The sequence below is a fragment of the Bubalus kerabau genome, chromosome 4 (assembly GCF_029407905.1).
Source record: "Bubalus kerabau isolate K-KA32 ecotype Philippines breed swamp buffalo chromosome 4, PCC_UOA_SB_1v2, whole genome shotgun sequence".
NCBI lineage: Eukaryota > Metazoa > Chordata > Mammalia > Artiodactyla > Bovidae > Bubalus > Bubalus kerabau.
Genome location: NC_073627.1, coordinates 10,493,540 through 10,509,083, shown reverse-complemented (window position 1 = coordinate 10,509,083; position 15,544 = coordinate 10,493,540). Strand labels below are relative to the sequence as shown.

At 54.4% G+C, this 15,544-nt stretch overlaps 1 protein-coding gene across 7 annotated transcripts in view; it reads right to left on the bottom strand.

Moving 5' to 3' along the window:
• PGS1 (phosphatidylglycerophosphate synthase 1) overlaps nucleotides 1-15,128 on the bottom strand; it is a 70,037-nt gene extending 54,909 nt beyond the window's left edge. For all 7 annotated transcript variants that reach the window (XM_055575277.1, XM_055575274.1, XM_055575271.1 and 4 more), the window contains exons 1-5: nucleotides 14,788-15,128; nucleotides 5,777-5,966; nucleotides 3,054-3,131; nucleotides 1,361-1,460; nucleotides 355-544 (exon numbers count right to left, since the gene is read on the bottom strand). In XM_055575277.1, the coding sequence (XP_055431252.1) occupies nucleotides 355-544; nucleotides 1,361-1,460; nucleotides 3,054-3,131; nucleotides 5,777-5,966; nucleotides 14,788-15,113 (884 nt within the window). In that variant the 5' untranslated portion in view covers nucleotides 15,114-15,128. The remainder of the gene's footprint in view (nucleotides 1-354; nucleotides 545-1,360; nucleotides 1,461-3,053; nucleotides 3,132-5,776; nucleotides 5,967-14,787) is intronic.
• Nucleotides 15,129-15,544: the final 416 nt, after the last annotated feature.

Below are 15,544 nucleotides of genomic sequence, written 5' to 3'. Positions count from 1 at the left end.
AGGCTCATCTCCAGGGTTCCCCAAAGGGCATGGCTTCCCACCCGGCCCTGCCCAAGTTACTCATCCTCTGGGCTTTCTCCTGTTATCAACACAGAGTGCAGGAAAGACCTTGTCGGGTAACAGTGAGCACCAGATGAGACGGCACGCAAAGGGCTCGCACAGGAACAAGCACGCAGTGAGGCCTCAGGGAACCACGGCCAGCGTGCAGCTGCGCTTCGTGGCTTCCATGGCAGTCAGGGCCCCAGGAAGACGCCGAGAGCCAGGCAAGCAGACTGAACACGCGCTGGCAGGGCCTCGGGGGATGGACTCTCCCCTGCACTCTGCTGGCTCCCGCCTGGGGGAGGAAGCCCTCACCCGCTGAGGATGACGTTGTTGTCGAAGAGGTACACCTTGATGTGCTGCAGGCCAATGGTCTCGTTGAAGCGCTCGGGGATGAGGAGCCGCAGGAGCCCGCGGAGGTTGGGCGTGTGGAAGAGCGAGACTCGGACCTGTTCCGGAAACCTCTGCAGGAGCGGGAGCAGCATGGTGCGCGAGTTCTTCCTTCCTGAAGATGTGGGCGAGCAGGAGAGAAGGGACGGGAGAGTTGCGCCAGGAGAAACATGCAGCCCGCAGGGCAGGACCGCCCCCCGAGGGCCCGAGGGCAGGCCGCCAGGTGTGGGCCATTTCCAGCCAGAGGGGGCCCCAGGACAGCTTCCATCTGGACACCCACAACCTCCCAGGGCAGGACCGAGCGGTCTGGGTAGCAGACATCTGCTCTTCCAGCCACCCAGCACCCGTCTACCCATGCCCAACTCTCGCACTCCACTCGGGGTGAAGACGGCTCTGTCCACCCTGGCCTCACCCCAGCCATAAAGGGGAGGCACCCAGGCCAGGCCGGGCCGGTCAGCAGGCTCGGACAGCAGCCCCGACAGAGCCCGAAGCAGGTGACGCGGGAGCCTCGGTCCGACCCAGAGGGAAGCAGGTGCTCTTCCAATGGACAAGACGCAGACTCGGGGGCTGCCAGAGGGCGCCACAAGGAGCCAGGGAGATGAAGCCAGCCCAAGGTCCAAGCCCCAAATCAAGACCCACGCAAACCAGGTCAGATGTGTGGGAATCAAAACAAATCTCTTTTCATGTACTTTTTTAAAATAAAAGTGTCCATATTTCTTAGGGGTAAAAAAATTCCCTTTTTCTCAAAGTCATTTTCACTTAGACTTCAGGTCACTAAGCCACAAAAGGAATCCTGACAGGCCGTCCTGGCCCGTCCTAGACTGACTTCAAATAACCTTGCTCCTGGCTGAGCCTGGAGTGAAGCTTCACTCCTAAAACAGAGGCTCTGGACAAGGAAGAACCTGGGGGCCAGGGAGGGCATCAGACCTACCTCTCGAGCCCCTCGTGAAGTCCAAGAGGATGGATACCCTGAGGCTGGAAGGAAACTTCGCCTGGAGTGATTTTTCTAGAGTGCTTTCTAGGCAATCCACCTGCCAAGAAAAGAGACGCAAGAACAGAAGTGAGAGCTGAAAAAACGGGTACGTGTTAAAGAAATGAACCAACCTGTCAGCTAACACCCCCACAGTCCTCTGCAAACACTCATGCACACACCTGCACACACACTCATGCACACACCATCCACACTTGCCCAGAAGCCAACGCTGTGAAACCTCTTCCCAAGGCCGCCGCCCCGGGCACAGTTAATTGGAAGACACAGCGTCTACAGCCCGGGCCAGGCAAGAAGAGGGCTCTGCGGGTCAGGGGCACGGTGCCCAAGGGTGTGGACATCACTGCTCTTGAGAACACTTGCTAAGACACGAGCTCCCACACACGTTGCAACAGATCATCCTCACAGGCACACAACAAACAGTGCCCCACACGTGGAGAACACTCGGTAAATATTTGCTGAACGAACGAATCCAAGACACAACCTGCCCACTGGCCACTCTCCATGGGCTGGACGTGGCATTCTTCTCCCGGGAGGACAAACAGGCTTCTCAAGCTGGCAGCTGATAGTACGTCCTGAAAGCGGGGTGGCCCCTTCCTCAGACAGGAGGGAGGGGATGGGGCTCTCCTGCCCCCAACCCTTCCCCTCGCCCTGTAACCACAACCCCGTCCTAGGGGTTTCTGAACAAGGACAAACCAAGAAACAACACTTGCTATTGGCAAGGGGCCCATCTTCTCCCTCAGAGTCGAAACCACCTGAGAACTTAGACAACACAATGACCTCGTTCACACTCACTCTGGCTCATCCTGCAGGAGCACCCCTAGCCCTGCACGACAGGTGACGTGTGCCCCTTCCCAGCCCTGCCTGTCTCACTGGAGGGGACAAGCGAGGCATGACAGCAAGTCTAGGCAGGGACCCGGCACCCACCGCCAACCCTGGGCGAAAGCAGCGGCCAGCCCGACCTGCATGCTGGCTCCTCCGTCTAACACAGGCTCAGAAAGCCTCTCTGTGAAGGACCAGAGAGTAAATATTTGGAGCTTTGCGGGCCAGATGGTCTCTGTCACAGTTACTCAGTTCTGCCACCACAGCAAGAACCCAGCCACAGACAAAACAAGAACGAGAGTGGCGATGGAGAGCGGTCCGCGTGCGAGCGCGGTCGCGTCTGGCTCTGTGGGTGAGAGTGGCTAGGCTCCAATAAAGCTTTATGTATGGACACAGAAATTTGAATTTCACGTGCTTTTATGCGGCACAATTACTACTCCTCTTTTGACTTTTTGCCCTACACTGAAAATGTGAAAACCAGCTTTAGCCCACAGGCCACAAACAGGTGGTGGCCAGATCTGGCCTGCAGGTCGCAGTTCCCAGAGCCCCGGCCTGGCAGAGCGACAGCCTGGAGCCCCCGTACAGGCCGAGGAGGACACGGGCCAGCGAGGCCAGAAGGCCCAGGATCACATCTCCTGACAACCCCAGCATCTGGGGCCACAAGAAAAATAGCTGGCCTGCAACGCTATTTTTGCAGGCCAAAAATAGCCAAAATGAGGCCAAAGAGGGTGGCTCTACCCCAACTCCACGGTGCCACATGGCCTGAGGTTTCAGGGTGACCCACTGCTGCCTCTAGGACTCCCCCAAACCTTACCAGTTCCTGTTCCAGAGGGCCTATCCCCAGGTAGAGGGATGCCATCACGACCCGCCTCTTGGCTACTTTTATCTGCCCCTGAAGAGAAGAAACAATTCAAAATTCAGTCATTTGTTATGATTTTTTAAAAAGAAACATTTACTTTTATTTATTTGGCTGTGCCAGATCTCCAGCAGTGGCATGTGGGATCTTTTAATTGCTCCATGCAGGATCTAGGTCCCTGACCAGGGATCGAACCTGGGCCCCCTACATAGGTGTGCAGAGGTCTCAGGACCAGCAGGGAAGTCCCTCACAGTCATCATTTTCATATTCACTAAGAAAGATATAGTCCTTTGATGCTGGAAAGAAAGAACACTCCAAACTGAACCACCCTGTATCTTCACCAATTAATATTTAAAGCAAGACCCAAATGTGTGTAGTAATCTCACAAATAAGGACCCACAACTCTAATTTAAAATATGCAGCCTGATAGTAAAGCATGAGCTAGCCATGCTACAAGACACAGCGCAGCCTCGAGGAGGAGGAAGGCCCATGCACACGGCCCGAGGGAAGGCCCACAGTGCACTGCAGAGGCAGAAGCTCATCGCTGAACAGAACACAAAGCGTGCTACCCTATCACCACCCCCACGCACACTATACGTGTGTGTGTGTGTGTGTCCGAGAGGCAGAAGCAGAGGAGGGAGTACGGGTGCAAACTTGCACTACACCCCCATCTGCACTAAGGTTTTATAGTGAGCACGTAACACTTCTGAAATGCAGACAGACAGGTACCTAGCTAGACACACCAACAGAACACTCAACATCCAAAGATAACGCCTCAGTTCAAAGAGTTCAAACATCCTCTCCTGAGACCCGTTCCAGCCGCAGGAGGACACCAGACCCCTCTCAGGAGATGAGCGGCCAGGCCCTAGAGGAGGTCAAAGGCAGGAAGAAGGGCAAGCTGGCGAGGGCACCCGGAGAGGCAGGACGCACACTCCAGCTTGCTTTCCCACGTGGCCCCCACAGCCTGCATGTCAACAGAGGAAGAGGGGTGTCCTGACAAGATAATACTCCAGCACAACACCAGGAAAGGCTTATATGCGAGGAACAAACAAAGAACTTCCTATGTTTGCTGTTTCCTTCATTTTGTTATTTACTAGATGGTTGCTTGTGGGGAAAGTGAGTATGAAAACAGTCAAGAGGAAAACAAGTAAGGAGAAAGGTGATTTAGTTCGGGCGGCACATGACAAGAGACAATGCAACCGTCTGCTGTGACGCTGAGTCCTGCGGCACAAGCTCGGCCGTGACGAAGGCCTGGGCCCAGGCAGGCACCACGCCGCGCTCTCCGGGAACATGGGCCACTCTGTCCCAGGAAGAAACACAACTGCTCTGCACGGAATGGGCCAGGGAACCTGCCACGACTCGGTGCAGGAGGCAGGAAATGGTAGCCTCGGCTTCCTCCCGGCCTGAGCCCTCGGGCCCGGCCCGGACTCGGCAGCCCCATTCACCCTGGGCAGATGAGAGCATGGCCCGTCTCCAGGCCAGGAGACCCCCACAGACAGCCTGTTGTTTCCCAGGAGTTGACTGGGACACCAAGACCAGCCTCCTTTGAAAAATCTGTTTCTTCAAGCCAAGCAGAGGACCAAGTAGGAGCAGAGAGTAAAGAGATTCAGCATCAGTTCTACACAAACAAGGACACACGGGAGAGTCGAGCAGAGCAAAGGGGCAGGGGGAGTGTGTGCGCACACACACCCACACTCCATAATGGAATAAGCTAGCAGGAAATTAAGTGGAGATCTACAAAACAACAGGGCACAGGAGAAAAAAATATGCAAGCATTCAAATGAGCTAGTTTGTTGTGCAGAAAAAGGAAAGTCTACCTGTATCTCTTGTTACCTCCCAGCACTCCTCCTGACCGCACCATACCTTAACTCTAACATCATCATCCATACACTCAGAATCCACGAGAATAAAAAAAGTTAACGAGCACTGAATTACTTAATTCCAATTAGCAGCTTAACCACAAACAACTAGACATGACATGAACACCTGTGTAATGTATGAAAACCTGAACCCCTTAAATGCCAAGAATAGCATATCTACCAGGAGACGGAAGGTACAAACTTTAGGTAGAATCACCAGAACCCTGAGACCTAAAACCAGATGCCCAGACTTCTCAGTTCTCTGTAAATGCTCTCCGCTGGACGAGAGAGCCACTGCCTACGTATCAAATCCCACCCCGTAGGTCATTTGGGTCTCCATCTCTTGTCCACCATTGGAGCGACTGGGTTCTGGAGACGCTGCCAGGGACCCCTAGGGGGTCTGCCCTGCCCTGACCAGAATGAGTTTCGTTCCCCACACCCCTGCGCTGACGCGCAGCACGGACAGCTTCAGCAGGAATGTGCCCGTGTGGTTCCCAAGCTCTCACTAACCTCCCAGCTAGCCTCTGTCGCCAACACGGAACAGAGGGAATCAACCTGTCCACGAGAACCAACACTTGGAACCCGACCCTCACAGGGCCCCCACGCTCTGAGCTGTTCCACCTGAGACCTCCGCCATGCAGGGAGCCTCTGGTCATGGCGTGGCTCAGCCAGGTGTGAGCCTGACTCCTGACAGGCAGAGCTGAGCAGCCATCGAAAGCTTCTACGAAGGGTGTTTCGGCTCAGGGCTCACCCAACCTTATGCCCCCCCTCACCGAACCTCTAACCCCAGACTTGAACCTCTCCCCCTTAAACACGACTTACCTTCATGAGCTCAAAAAACTCTGCTGGGGAAGAAAGCACCCTGACATGAGAGCTGGAGACGCCAAACTCTGGAACCAGGTTTCTGATCCACTGGAAGCGATGCACGCCCTCCGCACACAGGCAGCACGGAGGCGAGGTGACCACAGGGACTGCAGGGGACAGCAGAGGGGCCAACAGCAGCCATGGTGACCTGGGGAGAGACACACAGTCCGTCACACATCTCAAAGACCTCCTCACAAGTCTCTCTCAGCTCCTGCGGGCAAATAAGGAAAAAAAATAATAATTTTTTCTTTTTGAGAACTTCAGATCTTCTAGACCATTTTAAGCGAGCTCCAGTCAAACCCTGCAAGAGTTTTTCTTCAGCCCCTATGAGTCAAGCAACTTAAGAAGTGCCAAAGCCTATAGATAAACCCCAAACTTTTACGCTGATCGCAAACAAAAATTTAGAGCAGCCACAAGTAAACTCAGAAGGCCATCACCTGGTTAATATTCCCAACAAACTCAACTGCGGAAAGCTGCCACAGGCCACCCAGAGCAAGGGCAGGTCTGGTCTCAGTCTGATGACTGCAACCCAGACCCCTGGTTCTCTGATGAGATAAATGGCCTTTTATTCAGGGAAGGAACCAGAAAAAAAAAATTAAGTTTTCTCTTTAATACTCAGCTTCCCAGGCGGCACTAGTGGTAAAGAACGTGCCTGCCAATGCAGGGGACGTTTAAGAGACACGGGTTTGATCCCTGGGTCAGAAAGATCGCCTGGAGAAGGAACTGGCAACCCACTCCAGTATTCTTGCCTGGGAAATCCCTTGGACCGAGGAGCCTGGTGGGCTACAGTCCATGGGGTCACAAAGAGTCAGACACAACTGAAGCGACTGAACACAGCACATACAGAAAGAAAAGCTGAAGAAGCTGGGGAAGTGACCGTCTCAAGAGGGGCCGGTGGTGACAACGACTGCCCCTTCACACTGGGCCCAGCCTGCCGGGGGTCGCACCCATCTCTGGCGGGCTCCATGCCACTGAGGCCGAGCCCGCAGTGAAGGGCCCCTGTCCGCTGAGCCTCATCCCTGTCTGGCTTCCAGCAAAGAGCAGCAGGAAAATCCTCTTCAGCCTGTGACCTTCACCACAGCCTCACGAGGGACTCCAGGGAGAGGAGGCTGAACACCCTGCGGCCTGCAGGGCCCAGATTCCAGGAAGATGATTTCACTCACTGTCTCCTGATAAAACACTGAATCTTCCCAGGGTTTGTGAATGTCCTTCCACACACACGCCAGATGGCCGGCAGCTGGGCTTCCCAGAAAGCCCACCGGGCTGTCACGGCGACTCACTGCCAAGAAAACTTTAGTCAACGGGTGGAAGGCACGGGCTCTGGACCCTGGGAAGCCAGGGTTCGCCACCGGCCTCCGAGCAGAGGTCCCTTCCCGCTGCCTCTGAGGAGGTGGGGACCACACTCCCAGGCATCGCCTGCTACACTTCTCCTCCAGCTTCCCTGTAAAGAGCAGCAAATGAAAGCCCTAGATGTGCAAACGCAGGGCTGCAGCCTCGATTTCCCAAAGCGGAGGCTGTGCTGCTGCTGCGCTCCAGGCCCCCTTCCAGAGCGGGGAGGGAGAGCCCTCAGTCCAGCAGAAAACCACGAGAACGGGAACATGCTCGACACTCAACGTGAAGCCCCAGAGGGGGGCCTGAAGAGTCTAACGTGCACAAAGTGGCTGCAGTCGTGTCCGCCTCTTTGAGACACTATGGACTGCAGCCCACCAGGCTCCTCTGTCCCTGGGATTCTCCAGCCAAGGATACTGGACTGGGTTGCCATGGCTTCTTCCAGGGGATGTTCCCCACCCAAGGATCAAACCCACATCTCTTATGTCTCCTGCATTGGCAGGTGAGTTCTTTACCACTAGTGCCACCTGGGAAGCCCCAAAAGTCTAATACTCAGTAATTAAATAGTCTGCTTGAGGTGGAAAACCCCTCAGTATCATAAGATCAACTCATCTCCCAGCCTCAGAGCACTTATATCGCTCAGACCAGATAAAACAGATCCAGGGCGATACCTGTGCCCCAGGCCATGCAATGAGTCCCCCACACTCTTCAGATGAGCCAACACTCAGAGCCACTCCCAAAAAGCAAGACAAGGAAACACCTCTTTGCCACAGAGCAACCCAGGAAAAGGCAAGTGCCAACTTGGGCCTCAGTCCAAGTAGTCACGTGAGCACTGATGTTGTTCGGGGGAGGCACGGCCGGCCCAGGGCCTGCCGCCCACAAACCTGGTGGCCTCAGCAGCTTACACACCTGAAATCATCTGAGAACACAAAGGAAACCGCTAAGACTGATTCAGGAAAAGTCAAAATACACAAACGGCGCACGTGCTTCAAGTGATCACAGGGGAGCTGCCGATGCCTGAGCTGCTGGGGAAGCCTCACAACAACCCTCCCTCGAAAGGGGCTTTGATCGCCTGGTGGGATTCAGACAGGAAGTGCAGCGGGGGGCGGGGGGTTCCCAAGCCAGGACAGGTGTGTGCAAGGGAAAGAGGCAGGACTGCCAAAACCCACAGGCGCCAGAAAAACCCAGGAGGGGCTCAACAGGCAGTCCAGAGAAGACAGACGGTGAGCGCAGGGGGGTTGAGGCCCTGCCACCCGCGAGAGGGGCTCAGCAGACCAGCCTGCCGGGGGCCACCGTGGGCAGGTCTCAGGCCCGCCAGGCCGCTCTCCCGGGCAGCTCCCACGGGGCCAGGTTCCAAGCTCTGCTGAGGGCTTTTTCACCCTGTTTCCTGTTTAACCTGTGTACTGACAGGTTTATTTTTGTTAGAGACGAGAAGGAACTGAAAGCCAATTATGTTTCAGGGACTAATTGGTGGTGGAGACCAAACCCTTGAGAGGCAGCTTTACATTCCAAAGAGGAAGGTGCTTGGAAAAGGAGCACAGAGTTTAATAAAGGCCCCACAAGGTCAGCACAGGCAGGGGGAGCCACACCCAGGCCCCAGACCCTCAAAATCTAACTGCCACCCTGCCAGGGCAGAAGCAGCCAGCCCTCGGGGTGGGGACTGCGCAGGGGCCCACGTTCTCCGATCATCTCAGCCAGATCCCCATGGGGGTGAGTTCTCGCCTTCCACAAGGGACTCCTGGGAATCTTCTCAGAAAAGGTCCCCCCCCACCCCGTGCCAGCCACAGCCCCTGCTGCACGCTAATCCCAGCCTCTAGGGGCCCCCACCACCTGCACGAGCAATTCCCCCCACCCCAGGCAGCTGTGCCAGGTCAGAACCCTAATCCCCGGCGAGGCAAGTGGAGGCGGGAGCTGTGGCCGCTCTACAAAGAAAGCGGAGCTCTCACGCGCCATTTAGAGAACCAGACCTTCACACACAACTTCCACACCGAGCCCGGAGCTCCCCGAATCATCTCTTTCCAGATACCATCGAGCTCCCATTTCCAGTTACAGGGAGGAGGAAGTGGCAGGGGCTGGGGGGCCAGATAAGGCTGTGCCTCCCTCTCCTGCCCTGACTCCAGGTTGCAGGGGGTTTAGAGGACAGGGCTCAGGCCAGAGCAAGGGCGCACCCTGGAACTCAAATTCAGGCAAGCTTAACGGCTTCGCTACAGCCCTCAGCTGCAAACAATGCAAAACAATCCTCAGCTCACAATTCTGAAGGTGAGATGGGAGAGTAACCTCTCCACAGGGCGGTTCCAGCCAAAACCCACAGGACACCTGGCTCAGGAAGAGGGTCAGCCTCGTGACGGAGGACTTCCTGTGGAACCTGCAGACTAATTCCCTGAGCTGGGAGTGCGCTGGGGCTAAGCTGAGGACCCCTGACCTGGGGCCACTCCCTCCACCCGGAGAGGGGCCTGGGGTGAGAGGATGCAGGGGCAACTAGGCGGGCACATAAGTATGAAGCAGGGCAGCAGGGAAGAGAGGGAGGCTTCTTCCCAGCCTCTGCAAGAGGAATCCACACCTGACCCGCCGTGACGCTCTTGTCCGCGGACGGGCCCGCCATTAGAGGAAGGAGGGCAGAACCCTGCCTGGCTGTCCTAGACGGGACGGTGCACCGTGCTGATCCATGAGAGGTACTGGACGGAAGCAGGACCAGGGCTCAGAGAAGCCAACAGAACCGAGAGAGAAGGGGCAGAAGAGCTGTTGAGACGCCATCAACACCCCTTTGTGCAAAGGAAGCTCAGGGAAACGGGAGAAGGCATTTCTCCTTTGTGTGGGAGGACCGGAGTTTTCCATTCCACCAAACATTCTGAAACTGCACGCGCTCCGGGGGGAGAACTCACACATACTGCCTTCCCCCCTTGACCAGGGGAGAACTCACACATACTGCCTTCCCCCCTTGACCAAGACGCAAGGCAGTGCCCCTGGAGGTCCGACCAAGCCCTCACGCATCCTCACAGGGACCGCGGAGGGGCCGAGGAAAGCTGACGCCCGAGAATCCCGCCTGGGTCTGCACCTCACCTCCACCAGGGCACCCGCAGAGGACACTGGGGCTCCCCGGGGGCTGCAGCAGTGCCACCCACTACCTGTGGACATGAGGAAGCAGGCCAGCCTCCTAGGGGCTCTGCAAAACAAGGGCTGTGGGGCTCTGAAGAAAAAAAGGGGGGTACCGGAGGACTGTCTCCTACACCAACCACAAATCCACCATGGACAGCAGAGGGGCTCTGTCCCCTGTAGCACGCAAGGGCATTACCTAAGTGTCCCGCACTCAGGGTCGTGGTCTGAATGTCCACAAACTCTCCGGGAACTGTACGATAAGATTCGTGGTACACATGCTGTGGCTTGGGTCCCACCCAAATCGGTACAAAACGACAAGAAAAAGAAAGAAGCTTTTAAAAGAAACAGAACTCTGGACTGCCATTATTTTCAGAAACTGCTTTTTAAGAAACCCCCACCCCACCCCCGTCACACACACTTAAACGTAAAGAGGTGAAGTGATGAGAAAAGAGCAACAGTCATAACACTTCCTGAGAAAGGCTCGAGAAACTACACCAAGGGACCAGACTTCCTGCAGCCCTGGCAGCAGGCGGCCCTTCCTGACTAACGCAAGCCCTAACCCCACATAAGGGAAATGAGTGTGAATTCCCGTAGGTCACTTCAGAAGCCCAACGGCCGCTGCACTCCTCCAAGAAGTCCGGCACCGGGCCGGGGCTGCCAGAGTGAGGTTACACGCGGCCCTGGTGACCCTATTCTTGGCTTTCCAGAAGAAAAGTCGATTACATCGAGGGGCCAGAGACCTAGTGCAGACTTCTGACCCTGACACTCCTCGGGAGCCATGGGCTCCCGGCAGGCTCTGCCGAGAACCACTCACACGTGCTACTAATCCACACAGCTTCAACCAGCCTGACTTCCCTCAATCGGCTTGACTTCCCGGCAGCTTTGAAAACAACTCGTTTACATTACTCATATCACTTGTTTACCACGGGATTATCTATCAGAACGCTTTAATCCCGGGCTCGTTTCTATCCATCCACAAGTACACAGCTGGCTGACCAGCCTAATTCGTCACCAGCAGCAATGTGCTCAGAAGGTACTCTGGTTAATAGGATCTTAATAAAGCTACCATTTAAAGGTCAGCTGCAAATCTTAATTTAGTTCTCTACAAGATCTAATTTGAATTATTTGGGGAAATCATGCTTTGATTCTAAATGTCCTCCCTCCCCCCACCCATTCTACTTCTATAATAACCAAGATGGCTCTACCGAACTCTAATGAGTAAGGGGGAACTGGGAAAATTCAGAGAAAAAGTAATTTCTGGAAATCTGGTGGTCCCTCAGAGTGGAAACCACTAAGTTGAACAAGAGTAGGTTGAGCTGGCATTACAAGGTAAAAAAAAAAAAAAAAGAAAAAAAATCAATAAAAAGAAGAGTTTGCTGGTGACACTCCCTTCTGACAACTCAGGAAAGTCAGGACACCCCACCCCCACAACACCTCCACCCCCCACATGCACGCGTACACACACCTAGAATAAACAGACCTTGGGTTTCAAAAATAAAGACTTTTCTGCACATAGCTCAAACTGAAAATAGCTTTTAAAAAAGAAAAAGGAGACCACAGAGAAAATATCTCCTTGTATGGCAGGCAAGCTCGCTTAGGAGCTAAGGCCCTCCTGACACAGCTCCCGCTAGGTCTCATCTGCTCCAAATAACAAGCCGGTTCTGACTAGTCCGAGGACGCCTAGAAACTTCCCCAAGTTTGTCTCCCTCTCCGGGGCAACCAACCTGCCAGTCACCTGAACAGGGAGTGCCTCCACTTGGACCCACCTGGATGCTAACTGACTGCCCTGATCTCACCTTATCATCACCCCCTGACCCGGCCCTCTTTCCCACTCCCTGTCTCGGTGAAGCGTGCCACCATCCCTGTGGTTGCCCCAGTCAGAAACATGAGCTGCCTCCTCAGCAACCCCCCCACGGCTGACTCCAATCCAACCCCTTCACCTCTTCCCGCAAGCAAGCCCCACCCCCTTGGGCCAAGACAAGTTAGCCAGAGAAACTGCACGGGGTCTCTCAGAGCGAGCGTCCCCAGGGCTCGGCCCAGCTCCCCTCTCTCCCTCCCATCCCTCTTCCGTACCCAGCTGGCTCCTGGCAACAGTCTGAGGACCTGTGGGACCTCAGAGCTGCTGTCCACTGCTGTCCCCATCCGCCTATAAGAACATCACTCACTATCCTCCGGTGAACACTGGCTCCCACTTCCCCACTTGGCCCACTTCCCCACGCCTCGAAGACACAGCTCCAAGACCACCACCACCCGGAAGCCTCTGTGACTTCCAGCTGTGCTTCGGTGCTGCCATGACCTTTCCTACCTTACTTTACTATTACTATTGTCTGTTTATGGGTCTGAGCACCTTGAAGGTGGCGCTCTGTATTTCTGTTTCCTTGGTACCTAACACAGGCACAGCAGTGCTCTATACATGCAGGCTGAATAAGTGAGTGAATCCAGCTGTCCATGATGAGTCAGATGCCTGCTCAAGAGAAAAACAACAGTATTTCCCGATCACTAATTAGAAGTAGTTTTAAGTAGAGTTCTCTGTCACTACGGCTGTCTCTTTAACTAAAAGGAAACAACTGCAGTAAAGAACTGTTCCCTCTCACCACTCCCCTTGCTAGCCACAAGGAATCACCAGGCACTCCAACAGTTGAGTCAGACTGGCAAGCTAAAATCTAAAATAATGTTAAGTTCATGACTACACAGAATTATTATCAATGAATCAATGATCAGAGTTACAAGAAACCACATCATTCGGGGAATGAGGAATTGGGAGGTGCAACCGAACAATGGGGAAGAAACGAAAGTCAGCAGCCACTAGAGGTGAGTGGCCATAGAGACATGAGTAACCCCAAACACCCAAGCCACAGAGAAGCAGAAAAAAATCTGCAAACCGAGTAAGACAAAGAAAGGGTCAGAAATCCACAGTATTGTAGTAATATCGCTCAAAGTATGTATCCTCCACCCTAGCACAGGCATCATAAGATGAAAATTTCGGGCAATTGTGTTTCTGTGATTTAACTGGGTTCCTGGTTTAACTGCCGACCCACAGAAACAAGTCTCTCAACTTAATAAGAAATATGGAGCCACAACACCGGCAGCCACTGAAGCTATTTACAAAAGACCTTTAAAAGTCAATTTAGACCATCGCCACTGCCACACTAACCCTTTCCCCCACCCTCCCCACACACAACCACTCAAGAGAAAGGTCTATCTTAGAAGAATTTGTGGCTATTGCCCCAACATCTTTTAGTAATCAATTCCAATGTTAAACAATGATTAATCATGAAGTGTTTTCTTGTACCGTTTAAATATATACAAGGGAAATGACAAAATGGCCTAAACATCTCGTCCTTCAGCCTTTTTTCAAACTTTAAACCAAATTTCTTAGTGGATTGAGGTCAGGACATAGAAGTCATTTGACTTGACTATCCACTGGCGTGAACAGGTCTTTGTTAAGTACCAATTGCAGAAAAGGGAGGCCACCTCTTCTATACACCACTCCCATTAGGTTCACTGATGTAAAATTTAAAGCTGTTCTGATGGGTAAGCTTCCAGGAGTTCCAACCTGTGCTGATTCTATCACAAAAACTTCCCCTAAAACAAACTTTTAATTTTTTGCTGAAAATTTTCCAACGTCACCCAATATGAAGCAAGCTCCTTTCCATACCTAGAATCAGCACTGGACTGGACCACAGATCTACCAAATGCCAGAAGGTCAAATTTCACCCAAGTAGCAGATAAAAATCTAAGATAGGCGCAACCTCTAGGAAAGGATGCAGTTCTAAGTTTGTTTGTTTGTTTTCTTAAAAAATAAGTGTAAAGCTCGAGTCTCTTTAACAAAAAAACTGTGCACATCTTTTTTTTTTTTTTTTTTTAATATTAGCAACAGCAGCAGGCCTCTTAGGTCAACATGTTCTTGGTAAATGTTTACTTTTAAATATCACTGCCTGGGAGAATTGCTTCAAAGCCTCCTTCACCACTTTCATAAGTCACTTCAGTACTTTTCCAGAACACAGGCCCTTTGCAAACTGTAAAAGGGGTTTCGAGTGGTTCCTCTTCCCTTGCCGGAGTGTTCCTGACTCAGGATTGCTTCACAGCCCTCTGGCAGGATGTGAGAAACGCTGCATGCACAGAATCCCAGCAGGGCTGATTCACTCTCGCCAAGTCACCCCCGCAACTAGGATTATTTAAGGAAAAGACCCCTCCGGACTCAAGCAGTGTCTCTCGCGGACACTCTCCAACACTCACACCCTGGGGCCCAAAGAAAAGCACGAACTCAGCACCCCACCCCAAACCACCCCCCGCCAAGAGTGCACACACAGGAGCCTCTTCGCTCCAGCGTACGCAGACCGGGGTTGGGCTCGCCCATCGCAGCTCCGGGCAGGCCCAGCCGATCTCGCTCGCGGGGCCCCCGTTCCCCCGGAAGGCTGGCGGGAAGGTGGGGTCGGACGGGCCCGCGCGGGGGACACGGAGGTCTCGCCGCCACGCCAGGGGGTTTGGGGTCCGGGTCGGGGGGGGGAGCGGGCGCGCCTGCAGCCCCGCAGCCCTCTCACCTCCTGCGCCGGCGGTCCGGGTTCCTGCCGAGGCGGTCGGACAGGCGCCCCAGGAGCGCAGCCAGCCCGGGGCGGCCAGGCAGAAGGCCCAGCAGCCGCCTCCAGAACACCGGCCCAGCAGCCGCCGCCGCCGCCATGGAGACTCGCCGCTTCCGCTTCCGGCGCGCGAGAACTTTATTGACACCCGCGCGCGCGGACAGCGGCCGCGCGCGCGAGCCGGGAGCGCCAGCGGCCCCGTCCCTCGGCTTCGGTTTTCTGCCAGGTGGACACAGGTGTGCTGCGAGCTGGAGCCAGGCCGTGGGAAAGCAGAGGGCGGGCCTCAGCATCCCCTGACTCGGCCTCGATACCGGACAGGGGGTGGAGAGTAGTGGGGGGACATCACCTGTCCAGGTCCCGTGACCGAGTTCAGGTTGGACTTGAGAGGCCGAGCCCCGCCTCCAAGTATTGGGTAAGATGTCCAGAAGGGGGTGACCCGTTGACTTACCCCAGCACACTGAGAACGGAAAAATCCCCACCAGACCCAGGCAGGACGATGTTTCACCTAGTCAGCTCCAGGCCTGCAGCTCGAGGACACAGAGCGGCTCACCCAGTCTAGGTGCAGGGAAGGCACCTCTATAAGCCCAAATGCATACAGACGTCATAACCTCCCTCTGGGAACTACGGCCCCATGGCCAAAGAAGCTGAAGAATCTCATCCCTATAGCCAAGAACACTTCTCGTCAGTCATTTCAGTCACTCAGTCGTGTCCGACTCTTTGC